The 16,064-nt window shown below is 47.5% G+C and overlaps 1 protein-coding gene across 4 annotated transcripts; it reads left to right on the top strand.

The window, feature by feature from the left end:
- Positions 1-138: 138 nt before the first annotated feature.
- On the top strand, positions 139-15,521 carry CBY1 (chibby 1, beta catenin antagonist). 4 transcript variants are annotated; one of them, XM_055253292.2, is made up of 6 exons: positions 139-255; positions 7,244-7,383; positions 9,706-9,821; positions 12,554-12,659; positions 12,740-12,858; positions 14,820-15,521. In XM_055253292.2, the coding sequence occupies exons 2-6, from the start codon at positions 7,293-7,295 to the stop codon at positions 14,895-14,897; spliced, it is 510 nt and encodes a 169-aa protein (XP_055109267.2). In that variant the 5' UTR covers positions 139-255; positions 7,244-7,292; the 3' UTR covers positions 14,898-15,521. The 4 variants fall into 4 exon arrangements, with proteins under 4 accessions (XP_055109267.2, XP_063479169.1, XP_063479170.1 ...); XM_063623099.1 differs by lacking the exon at positions 7,244-7,383 and adding an exon at positions 7,956-8,047 and having other exon boundaries at positions 141-255; XM_063623101.1 differs by lacking the exon at positions 139-255 and adding an exon at positions 7,956-8,047 and having other exon boundaries at positions 7,334-7,383.
- Positions 15,522-16,064: the final 543 nt, after the last annotated feature.

Below are 16,064 nucleotides of genomic sequence, written 5' to 3'. Positions count from 1 at the left end.
GACACTGCCTTTGTATAATCCGTTTACTATCCCGAGGTGATTCACGGAGTTTCTGGGGATTCGCACAGGCTGGCGCTGGGAACCCCAGCTCCGGCTACCCCTTTCCTCGGTGGTAGAGGCCGGGAGGGGCGGTGCGGCGCATGCGCGTGGCGGGCGGGCGGCAGGAGGCGGGTGGGTCAAGGTGGCTCTAGGCTACAGGGTCCTTGCTAGGGGGTCTCGGGGAGCGCTTGGACCCCAGCTTCCGGGACGCGTCAGGTACGTCTCCGAGTCTGGCGTCGCCGGCCAGCGCGGCCTGGGTTCACCCGGGGGCCCGAGCTGTGTAGGACGCCCGGGCCTCGCCTGGAGAGAGGCTTCGGGAGGGCCCGGGGAAGGGGGCGGAGGCCGGGCGACCCCGGGCGGTGGCCGCCCTCTTCTGTGTGTCTCCGCGCTTGTGAATTGGGGCGGTAATTCCTCCCCGTAGGTCGCCGTGAAGGTGATTGCATGAGATCGTGCGTGTGAACGTTTGTTGACAGCTGTTACTTGAGTCCTACAGCCCTGGGGGCCGTGCACCTGCGTAACATGGCTACCTCTGAACTCCTTGGGGGACACGTATTCCTTTGAGAATCCGATGAAAGCCAAAGATTCCGCCCTTGTTTTCTTAGAATTAAATAAAGATAATATATTTTATGGCCTGTTGCAAACGGAAAACCTTTACACAATGATTAGTGATTAGTATCAGTATCTGTGGACTGGGGAGGCACCACTTACTTGATCTTCTTCCCAGGGTCGTTGTGAGGATCAAGTGCACAATTTATAAACACTAAAACACTATAACATCTTGTGAGCCAGGTACTATTATTATTCCTCAGTGCAAAGAAAGAAGCCGAAGCCCAAGGGGGATAAATGCTGGTGTCCCACTGTGGGTGAGCAACAGAGTGATCATTGGAAGCCAGGTGCTCCCCCTTCACTTCCTGTGTGCCCAGCACGCTCACCCCGGGAGTTTCACTAGAAAGAAGGTTGCCATGGGCCAAGGGGACAGCTTGTACCTCAAGTGCACGCGGATGCCCCAGAATCGCAGGATCTCAGCTGAGCCGTTTGTGGATTATTAGATCTGACTTAAAAGGTAGCTAATCCAGACCCTTCCTCATCTGTAATATATGGATGACAGTTCCCAGCTGTAGTGTTATGAAAATTAGTGCGGTCATGAGTGAGGGGCCCCAGTTAAAGCCCGAGAAGTAAAGCAGCTGGGCCAAGGTCTAGCAGGCAACTGAGGGGCAGAGCCAGGCCCGAAACCTGGTTGTGTCCAGCCCATGTGCTCAGGCCCAGTGCAGTTAGTATCAGTGGGGACTTGGCTTATTTCTCCTTCTTCAAATGTCTCTAGATGTTAGGCATGCTGGGGGCTGCTTTTGAACTGTGTTTTTGTTCATTTTGTTCATAAGTAACATGAATATATTCTCATTGTAATAATTCATTAAATCTCCAGTATATTTAATATAATTTTATATTGTACCATATGAAATTGTCACAATTTGACCTTTTTTTAACCTATAAAATGACAATTTCATTCAAGTCAGGCATCCTGTTCCCTTTTTCAGGTTTAACCACTATGAACAGTTTGGTGTATCCTTCCAGATCTCTTTCTTTCTTTCTATTTTTTTTTTTTCTTTGAGATGGGGTCTTGCTCTGTCACCCAGGCTAGAAAGCAGTGGTGCAATCTCGGCTCACTGCAACCTCCGCCTCCTGGGTTCAAGCAATTATCCTGCCTCAGCCTCCTGAGTAGCTTGGACAACCGGCGCACACCACCACACCCGACTAATTTTTGTATTTTTAGTAGAAACAGGGTTTCACCATGTTGGCCAGGATAGTCTCCATCTCTTGACCTCATGATCTGCCCAACTCGGCCTCCCAAAGTACTGGGATTACAGGCGTGAGCCACCGCACCCGGCCTCTTTCTTTTTTTTAATACACACATATATTCTTTTATTTTTATTTTTTTGAGATGGAGTCTGGCTCTGTTGCCCAGGCTGGAGTGCAGTGGTGCGATCTCGGCTCACTGCAAGCTCTGCCTCCTGGGTTCACGCCATTCTCCTGCCTCAGCCTCCTGAGTAGCTGGGACTACAAGTAGCTGGGACTACGAGTAGATGGGACTACGAGTAGATGGGACTACAGGCGCCTGCCACCACGCCAGGCTAATTTTTTGTATTTTTAGTAGAGACGGGGTTTCACCGTGTTAGCCAGGGTGGTCTCAATCTCCTGACCTCGTGATCCGCCCGCCTCGGCCTCCCAAAGTGCTGGGATTACAGGCGTGAGCCACTGCGCCCGGCCTATTCTTTTATTTTCACTTTGTCTTATCATATGGGGGAAAATACCATACACGTCATTCTGCAACTTGCTTTCGCAGTGTTAAAGCATGTCAGAAGTCTTTCAGGTTAGTTCATGTACAGCTATCTCACTGTCTTTAATTGCTATTTACAATTTTATTTTTATTTTTTGAGACATAGTCTCGCTTTGTTGTCCAGGCTGGAGTGCAGTGGTGCAATTTCTGCTCACTGCAACCTCTGCCTCCTGGGTTCAAGCAATTGTTGTGCCTCGGCCTCCTGAGTAGCTGAGATTACAGGCGCACGCCGCCACACTGGACTAATTTTTGTATTTTTAGTAGAAATGCGGTTTTGCCATGTTGGCCAGGCTGGTCTCGAACTCTTGGTCTCAAGTGATCTGCCTGCCTTGGCCTCCCAAAATGCTGGGATTACAGGTGTGAGCCACTGTACCTGGTCTACAATTGTTTGTTTGTTTTGTTTGTTTTTTTGTTTTGTTTTTTTTTTGAGACAGAGTCTTGCTCTGTTGCCCAGGCTAGAATACAGTGGCACGATCTCAGCTCACTGCAACCTCTGCCTGCTGGGTTCAAGCCTCAGCCTTCTGAGTAGCTGGGATTACAGGCGCGTGCCACTGCGCCCGGCTAATTTTTGTATTTTTAGTAGACATGGGGTTTCACTGTGTTGGCCAGGCTGGTCTTGAACTCCTGACCTCAAGTGATCCACCTGCCTCGGCCTCCCACAGTGCTGGGATTACAGGCGTGAGCCACTGTATGATTGTTTTTAATTCAAACACGTAACTACCAGGAAAGCTGTCGTGAGCACATAACCCCAAATACCTTCATTTATTTATAAATTATATATACATATGTATTGTATGTTATACATACATTCCAAAGACGCTTCTTAACTTTTATCATTAATTTTAGTGAGATCAATTTCTCCCTTAATGAAAACAGCCTGGAAGTTTTTTTTCCTGTCCTCATTGGATACATATCTTGCTGATTGTGATGGATTCATACTTTGAATTCTCTTTTAATGATAATGGATATAAAACCTTGTTTCAAATAGTCTTGAAAAGATACCAACCCCTCCTCCTGCCTTTTTTGGCCCATTTCTTGTCAGATCCAATTAACCCGTTACGGCTTTTATTTCATAATGTAGTGAAGGAAGACCTTACGCCCAGGAGGAGCAGTGAGGGGTCGGCTGTTTTCTTTTTGCTCACTTGTGCCGTCATTGTTTTTCTCTTTAGTCTATGGCTTCTTAGAAAGATTCTTTGTAAGCTGTGTGTGTGCTATAAATTAAAATTGAGTAATATAGGCCAGGCATGGTGGCTCAGGCCTGTAATCCCACCACTTTGAGAGGCCAAGTTGGGCCAGTCGCTTGAGCTCAGGAGTTTGTGACCAGCCTGGGCCACATGGCGAAACCCCGTCTCTACAAAAGACACAAAAATCAGCTGGGCCTAGTGGCGCATGCCTGTGATCTCAGCTACTCAGGAAGCTGAGGTGGGAGAATTGCTTGAGCCTGGGAGGTCGAGGCTGCAGTGAGCTGAGATCGCGCCACTGCACTCCAGCCTGGGCAACAGAATGGGACCCTGTCTCAAAAAAAAAAAAAAAAAAAAAAATGGGTGATATATGGGGAAAAAAGAACACTAACCCCTGTTTTACATCATATACAAATATTAATTCAAGATGAATTGTAGTCACAAATGTGAAATGTAAACAATAATATTACCAGAAGTTAACAAAAAATATCATCATGACCTTGGGGTAGGCAATTTTTTTTGGGGGGTGGGGGACAGGATCTCACTCTGTCACCCAAGCTGGTGTCATAATCTCAGCTCACTGCAACCTCTGGCTCCTGGGCGCAAGCAATCCTCCTACCTCTGCCTCCTGAATAGCTGGGACCACAGGCGCACACCACCATGCCCAGCTAATTTTTTGTATCTTTGGTAAAGACAGGGGTTTTGTATGCCATGTTGCCCAGGATGGTCTTGAACTCCTGGACTCAAGTGATCTGCCCGCCTCTGCCTCCCAAAGTGCTAGGATTTATAGGCATGAGCCACCATACCCAGCCTGGGGTAGGCAAACATTTTAAAAATAGAATACAAACACTAATCATTAAGAAATAATAATAAATTGGGCTGAGTGCAGTGGCTTATGCCTGTAATCCCAGCACTTTGGGAGGCCGAGATGGGTGGATCAAGAGGTCAGGAATTCAAGAGCAGCCTGGCTAACATGGCGAAATGCCATCTCTACTAATAAAGTACAAAAATTAGTTGGGTGTGGTGGCAGGCGCCTGTAATCCCAGCTACTCAGGAGGCTGAGGCAGGAGAATTGCTTGAACCCAGGAGGCAGAGGTTGCAGTCAGCTGAGATCACATCACTGCCCTCCAACCTGGGCGACAGAGTGAGACTCGATCTCAAAATAAATAAATAAATAAATAATTGGATTTCATTATAATTAAGAACTTCTGGCTGGGAGTTGTGGCTCACACCTGTAATCCCAGCACTTTGGGAGGCCGAGGCAGGTGGATCATGAGTTCAAGAGATTGAGACCATCCTAGCCAACATGGTGAAACCCCGTCTCTACTAAAAATACAAAAATTAGCTGGACGTGGTGGTATGTGCCTGTAGTCCTAGCTACCCAGGAGGCTGAGGCAGGAGAATCGCTTGAACCTGGGAGGCGGAGCTTGCAGTGAGCCAAGATTGAGCCACTGCACTCCAGCCTGGGCGACAGAGCAAGACTCCTTCGCAAAAAAAAAAAAAAAAAAAAAAAAAAAAAAAAAGAACTTCTTTGATCAAAAGAAATCAATAAGAAAGCAAAAAGAGGCTGGATGCAGGGTGGCTCACACCTGTAATCCCAGCACTTTGGGAGGCCGAGGCGGGCAGATCACCTGAGGTCAGGAGTTCGAGACCAGCCTGACCAACATAGAGAAACCCCGTCTCTACTAGAAATACAAAAATTAGCCAGGTGTGGTGGTGCATGCCTATAATCTCAGCTACTTGGGAGGCTGAGGCAGGAGAATCACTTGAACCCAGGAGGTGGAGGTTGCAGTGTGCCGAGATGGTGCCATTGCACTTCAGCCTGGGCCACAAAAGCGAAACTCTGTCTCCAAAAAAAAAAAAAAAGCAAAAAGAGGTCGGGTGCAGTGGCTCATGACTGTAATTCTAGCACTTTAGGAGGCGGAGGTGGGTGGATCACTTGAGGTCAGGAGTTCGAGACCTGGCCAACATGGCAAAACCCCATCTCTACTAAAAACACAAAAATTAGCTGGATTTAGTGGCAGGCGTGTGTAATCCCAGCTACTTGAGAGGTTGAGACAGGAGAATCTCGAACCTGGGAGGCAGAGGTTGCAGTGAACCAAGATAGCACCACTGCACTCCAGGCTGGGTGACAGAGCGAGACTCTGTTTCAAAGAAAAAAAAAAGAAGAAAGCAAAAAGAAAAAAGTGGGAGAAGATATTTTCAGTACTGTACATATATACAGTAATGAAACTTGTATCCAGCATATATAAACACCCTCACAAACCCTTACAACATGAACATGATAGACAGCTCAATTTTAAAAAATGGCAAAAGAGGGCTGGGCGCAGTGGCTCATGCCTATAATCCTAGCACTTTGGGAGGCTGTGGCGGGTGGATTGCTTGAGGTCAGGAGTTCGAGACCAGCCTGGCCAACATAGCAAAACCCTGTCTCTATTAAAAATACAAAAATTAGCTGGGCATGGTGGCATGTTCCTGTAATCCCAGTTACTCGGGAGGCTGAGGTAGGAGAATCACTTGAACCTGGGAGGCAGAGGTTGCAGTGAGCCAAGATCGTGCCACTGCACTCCAGCCCGATGACAGAGGGAGACTCCATCTCAAAAAAAAAAAAAAAAAAAAAAGGCAAAATACGTGAACAAGCATGTCACAAAAAAATCCATATATGTCCAAGGAGTATGTTAAATGATGCTCAACTTAATTAGTTATTTGGGAAAAGCAAATTAAACAATGCAACACCATTACATACCTCCCAGAATGGATAAGATGAAAAAGACAGAAAGTGCCAGATATTGACAAAGATCTCTTGCAAACTGCAGATAGGAGTCTAAATTGGTACAATGACTTTGGAAAACCATTTGGCAGTATCTGTTAAAGCTAAATATATGAATGCTGTATGACTCTACAGTTCTACCCCTAAGTATGGAACCAGAAAAGTGTGCATATGCATGTAGATATACATGCTCAAGTCTTATGTTCTTAGCAGTACTTTTTTGTTTTTATTTTTTGAGACGGGGTCTTGCTCTGTTGCCCAGACTGGAGTGTGCAGTGGCGATCATAGCTCACTGCAGCCTCAAACTCCTGGGCTCAAGCGATCCTTCCACCTCAGCCTCCTGAGTAGCTAGGACTACAAGGGTACACCACCACGTCTGGCTGATTTTTCAATTTTTTGTAGAGATGAGGTCTCATTATGTTGCCCAGGCTGGTCTCGAACTCCTGGCATCAAGTGATCCTCCTATCTTGGCCTCCCAAAGTGCTAGGATTACTGGCATAAGCCACCATGCCTGGCCTAGCAGCACTATTTTTGATGGTCAAAAACTGGAAACAGGCCGGTGTGGTGGTTCACACCTGTAATTCCAGCACTTTGGGAGGCCAAGGCAGGCAGATCACTTGAGCCCAAGAGTTCAAGACCAGACTGGGCAACATGACAAAACTCCCATCTATATTAAAAATGCAGAAAATTAGCCAGCATGCTGGTGCGTGCCTGTAGTCCCAGCTACCCATGAGGCTGAGATGACAGGATCACCTGAGCCTGGGAGGTCGAGGCTACAGTGAACAGAGATGGTACCACTGCACTCCAACCTGGGGGACCAGAATGAGACCCTGTCTCAAAAAACACAAAACAAAACTGCAAACAGCTCAAATGTCCATCTTCTGTAGACAAGTAAATTTTGCTGTGTTTATACAATAGAATATTATCCAGCAATGCAGATGAACAAACTATAACTACACACAGCTGCATGGATAAATGTCAGAAACATGACATTAAGTGCGAAAAGCCAGATGCAAACAAGGACTCACAGTGCAATTCCATGCATGTACAGTGGCCAGGTGAGGCTTATGGAGTGCTGAAAAGCTCTGTATCCTGATCTGGAGGGTGGTTTTAAAAAAATGTTTTGAGCCAGTGCGTTGGTTCACACCTGTAATTTCAGCACTTTGGGAGGCCAAGGTGGGCAGATCACTTGAGGTCAGGAGTTCGAGACCAGTCTGGCCAACATGGTGAAACCCCGTCTCTACTAAAAATACAAAAATTAGCCAGGTGTGGTGGCACACACCTGTAATCCCAGCTACTTGTGAGGATGAGGCACAGAGCAAGGCTCTGTCTCAAAAAAAAATCATAAAAAATAAAATTTAAAAAAATATTTGATTTTAATTTTTTAGAGATGGGGTTCTCACTGTGTCACTCAGGCTGGTCTTGAACTCTTGGGCTCAAGCAATCCTCTCACCTTGGCCTCCCAAAGTGCTGGGATTTCAGGTGTAAACCACCACGCCTGGCCCTGGAGGGTAGTTATACTTGTGTAGTAAAAACTCATGAAACCTTACACTTATGATTTGTGGTAGACTTTTCTGTATTAATGTTATATATATATATATTTTTTTTTTTTTTAACCTTTTTTTTGTAGAGACGGATCCTGCTAAGTTGCCCAGGCTGGTCTTGAACTCCTGTGCTCAAGTAATCCTCCCACCCTGGCCTCCCGAAGTGCTGGGATTACAGGTGTGAGCCACTGCGCCCAGCCTAAATAAAAAGTTTGCTTCTCCCCTCCTTTCCTCCCCAAAAACCAGGGTGTTATCAGGAAATCTACTTAACTAGGCCTAGGTGAATTGCAATAGGTTGCACTACGCTGAAAGCAAATGTACAGGTTGTGGGGGTGCCGTTGTCAGCTCTGCCATGTCATGGACCTGCCCCCTTTTCAGGACACCTCATGTCACCTTCCATAACAGAACCGGTAACCTGACATATGAGGTGCATTGTTGACAAGTGACACTGGTGACAAGTGAGGGGCACTGTTATCAATCCAGAAAGGAAATATAAGCATAGCTTTACTTATTTATTTATTTATTTATTTTTAAATTTATTTTTGAGACAGAGTCTTGCTCTGTCACCCAGGCTAGTGTGCAGTGGCACAATCTTGGCTTACTGCAACCTCTGCCTCCCGGGTTCAAGCAATTCTCCTGCCTCAGCCTCCCAACTAGCTGAGATTACAGGCACCTGCCACTATGCCCAGCTAATTTTTTGTATTTTTAGTAGAGATGGGGTTTCACCACGTTGGCCAGGCTGGTCTCAAACTCCTGACCTCTTGATTCGCCTGCTTCGGCCTCCCAAAGTGCTGGGATTATAGGCATGAGCCACCGTGCCCGGCCATTTCTTTATTTTTTTTAGTGACAGGGTAATGCTCTTTGACTCAGGCTGGAGTGCAGTGGCATGATCATAGCTCACTGGAGGCTCAAACTCATAGGTTCAAATGATCCTCCCACCCAAGCCTACTGAATAGCTGAGACTACAGGCATGCACCACCATGCCTGGCTAATTTTTGTATTTTTTGTAGAGACAGGGTTTTGCCATGTTGGCCAGGCTGGTCTTAAACTCCTGGGCTCAAGTGATCTGCCTACCTCAGCCTCCTAAGTCACTGAGACTGTAGTTGTGTGCCACCATGCCAGGCTAATTTTTTTTTTTTTTTTTTGAGACATGGTCTCTCACTCTGTAGACTAGACTGGAGAGCAGCAGTGGATCACAGCTCACTGCAGCCTCAACCTCCCTGGGCTCCAGCGACCCCCCAGCCTCAGCTTCCCAAGTAGTTGGGACTGCAGGCATGCGCCACTGTGCCCCACCCAGAAATCTTAGCATACTGCGTAGCACAAAGGCAGCGTTCAGCACATGGGAGCTATTACCAGGTGTCTTAATCCATTTTGTGCTGCCATAACAGATTACCACAGACTGGGTAATTTACAAAGAAAAGAAGTTTATTTGGCTCACAGTTCTGGAGACTGGGAAGTCCAAGAGCGTGGTGCAAGTATCTGGTGAGGGTCATCCTGTATGAGGCAGAAGGCTCACATGGTGAGCAAGTGCACGAGAAAGACAGCATGGCAGCAGAACTCATCCTTTTACCAGGAGCCCACTCCCAAGAAAACTAACCTACTCCATGACGATGGCATTAATCCATTAATGAGAGCAGAGCTCACATGGCCCAGTCACCCCTTATACTGTTAAACAATGGCAATTCAATTTCAACATGAGTTTTGGTGGGGACATTCAAACCATAGCACCAGGATCGTTAGTAGCCACATGATAAAATGTATGTCTTCAAGATTTGAGGACAATGGCATAAGATCAGTGATCCAGCTGCTTGTACCCCTGACTTTTTCTGACCCTAGGAGAAGGGAGCGTTGGCTTTGCTTACATCAGGCCAAAGATGCCTTTCTTTGGGAATACGTTCAGTCCGAAGAAGACACCTCCTCGGAAGTCGGCATCTCTCTCCAACCTGCATTCTGTGAGTGTCGGTACTGGGGTCGGCCCGGTGCGCAGCGTGAGTTGAGTGCTGAGCATGTCTCTGAATGGAAAGTGTGGTCCTCCAGAGGCATCGGTGCAGGAGGGCATCCTTTCCGTCCATATCATTGCTATTGCTGAAAACATTTTTGAACTCTTGTTTGGGAATGATTGTCAGCTTGTTTATCCAAGAACCTAAGAAGACAATCTCATTATGATATTTGACCCCAAATATCCAAATTTTTTTTTTCTTTTTTGAGATGGAGTCTCGCTCCCGTCCCACAGGCTAGGGTGCAGTGGCGTGATCTCGACTCACTGCAACCTCCACCTCCCAGGTTCAAGCGATTCTCCTTCCTCAGCCTCCTGAGTAGCTGGGATTACAACTGCCCGCCACCATGCCCAGCTAATTTTTGTATTTTTAGTAGAGATGGGGTTTCACCATGTTGGCCAGGCTGGTCTCGAACTGCTGACCTCAGGTGATCCACCTGCCTTGGCCTCCACAAGTGCTAGGATTACAGGTGTGAGCCACTGCGCCCAGTCAGTATTATCCAATTTGACTTCTACTTTATTCTGTGACCTTTTCCTACAGAGCTGGCTGTGCAGATTGGCCATGTCTTCACAGAAGGCCAGTGGGGTTGAACAACAAGACTGTGGGGGCTGAGCATTCACTCCAGGTTTCAGGTCTTAGAGTCTATTGTCTCCTGTTCCCAGTGAAAATCATGGTGGGGGCAGCCCCGCTGTGGCCAGAGCTGGGCATTCTGTGGAGCAGGCCAGGCAGAGGCTTAGGATGTCAGTTTCTGGTGCCCCCAGGCCTGAGGCTCCCTTTCCTCACTGCCATGTGTGACAGATGCAGATACACCTGGCGGTCCCTCTGGGACATCCTCTGTCCTAACTCCACAGAGTGTAAGAGCAGCAGTGTGCTTACATGACGTCTGTCTCTGACCATGACCTGAAGTCGGTCCTCCCCTATGTTGTTTTCCACATGCTGACAGGTACTTCTAAGCCTTGGGAGGGAAAACAGCCTCCACAACACTCCGTATGGTCACTGGTGGATTTTATTAGTTCCCCATTATTATAGGATAACGACCCAGATCTTGGGAGCAGCACAGATGACCCTTGGTGGCCTCACTCCAGCTCTCCTTCCTGCCCTTGCCCTCTGCACACCCTGTGCTGCAGCCACCCAAGCCCCATGTGAACCTCCTCTGTGCACGCTACTCCTTCTGCCTAGAATGTTTAATTCTAGAATCTAGAATAGATTAATTCAAGAGCTATTGATTGATACCTTTCTATGTGCCAGGCACTCTCCTAAGCACTGGGCATGCAGAAGTGGATGAAGGAGGGGAGAGAAAAACATCAAATCCCTGCTTTCATGGGGCAGATACTTTAATGGAAGGCTACAGAAAATAAGCAAATTTTTATCAGATGGTAATACGTGCCAGACAGCAAAACAAAGCATAGGCCTGGGATGGGGTGTGGCTGAGCACTGGGGACCGAGCTGTCATTTTCAACAGGGTGGTCAGGAAGGCCTAACTGAGAAAGGGACATTTGAGCACTTACAACTCCCCGTGTTGAGCCGCTATTGAGGGCAGAGCTGGTCATACCCATCCCTGGATACCCAGTACCGAGTCCTGACTCAGGGTAGGTGCTCACTGAGTTGTAGAAATGAATATCTAAGCCGGGCGCAGTGGCTGACGCCTGTAATCCCAACACTTTAGGAGGCTGAGGTGGGTGCATCACTTGAGGTCAGGAGTTTGGGACCAGCCTGGCCAACGTGGTGAAACTCTGACTCTACTTTAAAAAAATACAAAAATTAGGCCAGGTGCGGTGGCTCACGCCTATAATCCCAGTACTTTGGGAGGCCGAGGTGGGCGGATCACAAGGTCAGGAGTTTGAGACCAGCCTGGCCAATATGGTGAAACCCTGTCTCTACTAAAAAATACAAAAATTAGCCAGGAGTGGTGGTGTGTGCCTATAGTCCCAGCTACTCGGGAAGGTGAGGCAGGAGAATCGCTTAACCCGGGAGGCAGAGGTTGCAGTGAGCCGAGATTGTGCCACTGCACTCCAGCCTGGGCGAGTGAGACTCCGTCTCAAAAAACACCCCAAAAATTAGCCGGGTATGGTGGTGCATGCCTATAGTCCCAGCTATTCGGAGGCTGAGATGGGAGGATCACTTGAACCCGGGAGGCGGAGGCTGCAGTGAACTGAGATCGCACCACTGTACTCCAGCCTTGATGAAAGATCGAAACTCCGTCTCAAAAAAAAAAAAAAAAAAGAATAGAATATGTAAATTGTACTGTTGCATGTTAAGAAGCAACTCCTCCTCCTCCTACCTGTTAGAATTTTATGTCTTTTCCACAACATACGTAGCTCCATATTAAGCAAATGATAACTTAGGGGACTGTTATATTTAAAAAGGATTTTTCACTTGATTAACACTTTATAGTAGGATTGCTTAAACTATTAAGTGTCAAGTAGGTATAAAATAATTCAATTTATAAATTTCAGCATATATAACTTTTCTAGAAAACATCTAATGTATAAAACAGTATATTTTTTATCTCATAATTAAACTTTTGCTGTACATCATTTGATTTTATGGCTTTAAAAAAATCATTAAAGGTTCCAGGTAATGATTAGAGAAATGAGTTGCTGGGGTCATATTGTTGGCGGAAGAGGAGCTGGGATGAGGGCATGTTCTGGGCCTGCTGAAGTTGTCACGTAGCATCTCGCCCACAGTTGGATCGATCAACCCGGGAGGTAGAGCTGGGCTTGGAATACGGATCCCCGACTATGAACCTGGCAGGGCAAAGCCTGAAGTTTGAAAATGGCCAGTGGATAGCAGGTGAGCTGTACTTCCTGCCATTTCGTCAAACAAGATTGTAGGAGGAAAACCCCCTTTAACTGGTTCTGTCGTTCCTCCAGAGACAGGGGTTAGTGGCGGCGTGGACCGGAGGGAGGTTCAGCGCCTTCGCAGGCGGAACCAGCAGTTGGAGGAAGAGAACAATCTCTTGCGGCTGAAAGTGGACATCCTGTTAGACATGGTGAGGCAGGTGATGGGAAAGAGAGGCCTAGCTTCTCCTTTTGGGGAGGCTCCACCTCAAGTCATTTAATCTGACAGATCTCTCCTCAATGCCAGTTTGGCCAGGTACATTGCTTTGCATCCAAAGCCACACGCGAGAAACAAGACACAGTTCCTGCCCTCACAGTGTAGAGGCAGGTGGACCGTAAGCATAATTACGTAAGGACCCAGTTGGAGTCTGCACAGGATCTGCACGGCACACGAGGGAGAAGTTATTTCTGTCAAGTCGGGAGAGCTTCCCAGAGGAAGGGATATCTGAGCTGAATGTGGAAGGATAATGGCAGGAATGGAGGTTAGATGAAGGCATTCCAGGAAGAGGGGTAGAGCCGGCTCATGGCTTGGAAGTGTCTCATACCAAGTAGGCATTAATCAGTGCCCAGCACAGACCAGCTGAGGGGCTCACACTGCATTAGTGTTGGTTTCTTGTGGCTGTTAAAAATCCAGCAACCCACTGGGCCTAGAGGAGCCTGTGAAGGTTCAGAGGCAGGAGAGCATACACTGTAGTGGTTAAGAGCACACACTCCGGAGCAAAATGGCGTGGGTTCCTCGCCCAGCTCTGCTACTGACTAACTGCTCTGTGATTTAATGTCTTCAGCAATAAATGGCATAATAGCTAATTGTGGTGGTGCACCCCTGTAGTCCCAGCTACTTGGGAGGCTAAGACAGGAGGATGGCTTAACCTTAGGAGTTTGAGACCAGCCTTGGCTACAAAGTAAGACCCTGTCTTTTTTTTTTTTTTTTTTTTTTTTTTAAAGGACTAGGCTGGGCATGATGGCTCATGCCTGTAATCTTAGCATTTTGGGAGGCCGAGGTGGATGGGTCACAAGGTCAGGAGTTCGACACCAGCCTGACCAACATGGTGAAACCTTGTCTCTACTAAAAATACAAAAATTAGCCGGGTGTGATGGCACGCGCCTATAATCCCAGCTACTCAGGAGGCTGAGGCAGGAGAATTGCTTGAACCCGGGAGGTGGAGGTTGCCGTGGGCTGAGATCGCAACACTGCACTCTAGCCTGGGCGACAGAGTGAGACTCCGTCTCGGAAAAAAAAAAAGAAAAAGACTGACATTTTAGGCTGGATGGTTTTTTATTTTTATTTTTATTTATTTATTTTTTTGAGACAGAGTCTTGCTCTTTAGCCCAGGCTGGAGTACAGTGGCGTGATCTCCACTCATTGCAACCTCTGCCTCCCCGGTTCAAGTGATTCTCCTGCCTCAGCCTCCTGATTAGCACCCGCCACCACGCTTGGCTAATTTTTGCATTTTTAGTAGAGATGGGCTTTCACCATGTTGGCCAGGCTGGTCTCCAACTCCTGACCTCACGTGATCTCCCTGTCTTGGCCTCCCAAAGTGCTGAGATTACAGGCATGAGCCACCACACCCGGCCTGGATGTTTTTTTTAAAAATGAGCATAATCGTAGTATCTACCTCACAGTGAGTTAGTACAAGAAAAGCACCCAGCCTGGCCGACAGAGCGAGACCCTGTCTCAGAAAACAAACCAAAAAACAAAAACAAAAAAACCCTAAGGAGGAAAGTGGTGTTCTTTTTCCGGCATTTTTTCCCCTAATCCCCATTATGGGAGCTACAGCTTAGAATCAATTTAAACTCTAATCCCTTAGCCTTAGAATCACCAGTATCTGCCTTTGACATCCTCTGAGACCTACTCTCCTTCATGCAGGGAGTGCCATGCCCTCGTGGGTGACAGCGTGCTGACAGAGTGGACTGTGAATATTCTTCAAGTACTTGTGGTCCTGGGTCGTCAGGGGTTGCTTTCTACCCAGTTACAGAGGGTTTCCCATCGTGGAGGCCAGCAGCGTCAGAAAAGTGGCAGGGGGCCTTTCCTCCGCGTGTAGGGCTGGCCTTGCTAACCTGAAACATTTCTTAGAAATGTGCTGCTTGCTAACAGCTGCTGCTTTACTTTCAGCTTTCAGAGTCCACTGCTGAATCCCACTTAATGGAGAAGGAACTGGATGAACTGAGGATCAGCCGGAAGAGAAAATGAAGACCCCAGAGACATTTATTGGGGAGTAGGATGTGGCTAAGTGCTTCTTTTTTTTTTTTTTTTGGCCAGACTAGCGGATTCAGTCCTGGAAGAGAGTATCATATAATGGGACCCACAGGCACTGGCACCCTTGGGTTGGCAATAGAAGGTGACATGGAATGGAGAAAACCAAGATTCCAGATGGGGATAGTAACTAGAAGGTGCTTCAGATGCACTGCCTGCGGATGCCAGTCTGAAAACCAGACTGCACGGAGGCCTGGGGCTGCTAACGAGCTTTTTGGTGCTCTCCACACACAAGCTCGCAAACACACATGTCCCAGAATAGCTTTGTTGGGCTCTGTTGGGAGAAGTGGCTGGAGTTCATTCTCTCACCCCCTTACGTTGGTGTTTGGGGTGTGGCAGCGGTTCTACAGAGCTCTGTGTTGGGGGTCATGCATGAGCGGCTCTCTTGGCTCTTAAAGGCAGGCCTCTCTCTTCTTGCCTTTAAAGAATCCTCCTTCCTCACACCTGGCCTCCTGTGGCTTCAGCTTCTCAGCAGCAAGCACCAGCCTTCTACAGCAACACTATATTTTTATGCTACTTTCCTGTTTGCACTACTTTTTTATTAAAGGATGTTAAATAATCTTTCTGTGACCAAAGTGACTAAAAAGAGAACCATGAATTTCCCAAGAAGTAAATGGAGCTGGCCAGGCATGGTGGCTCACACCTGTAATCCCAGCACTTTGGGAGGCTGAGGTGGGCAGATCACCTGAGGTCAGGAGTTCGAGACCAGCCTGGCCAATAGAGCGAAACCTCGTCTCTACTAAAAATACAAAAATTAGCCAGGCGTGGTGGTAGGCACCTGTAGTCCCAGCTACTTGAGAGGCTGAGACAGGAGAATCACTTGAACCCAGGAGGCAGAAGTTGCAGTGAGCCAAGATCATACCATTGTACTCCAGCCTGGGCGACGAGAGAGACTCCATCTCAAAAAAAAAAAAAAAAGAATTAAATGGAGCCTGGCCAGGTGTGGTGGCCCACACCTGTAATCCTAGCACTAGCACTTTGGAAGGCTGAGGCGGGCTGATTGCTTTAGTTCAGGAGTTCAAGACCAGCCTGGAAATAGCGAAACAAAATACAAAAAAAAAAAAAAAATTAGCTGGGCGTGGTGGTGTACACCTGTAGTACCAG

Source organism: Symphalangus syndactylus, chromosome 18, assembly GCF_028878055.3.
Source record: "Symphalangus syndactylus isolate Jambi chromosome 18, NHGRI_mSymSyn1-v2.1_pri, whole genome shotgun sequence".
NCBI lineage: Eukaryota > Metazoa > Chordata > Mammalia > Primates > Hylobatidae > Symphalangus > Symphalangus syndactylus.
This window is presented reverse-complemented; position numbering and strand designations above follow the sequence as displayed.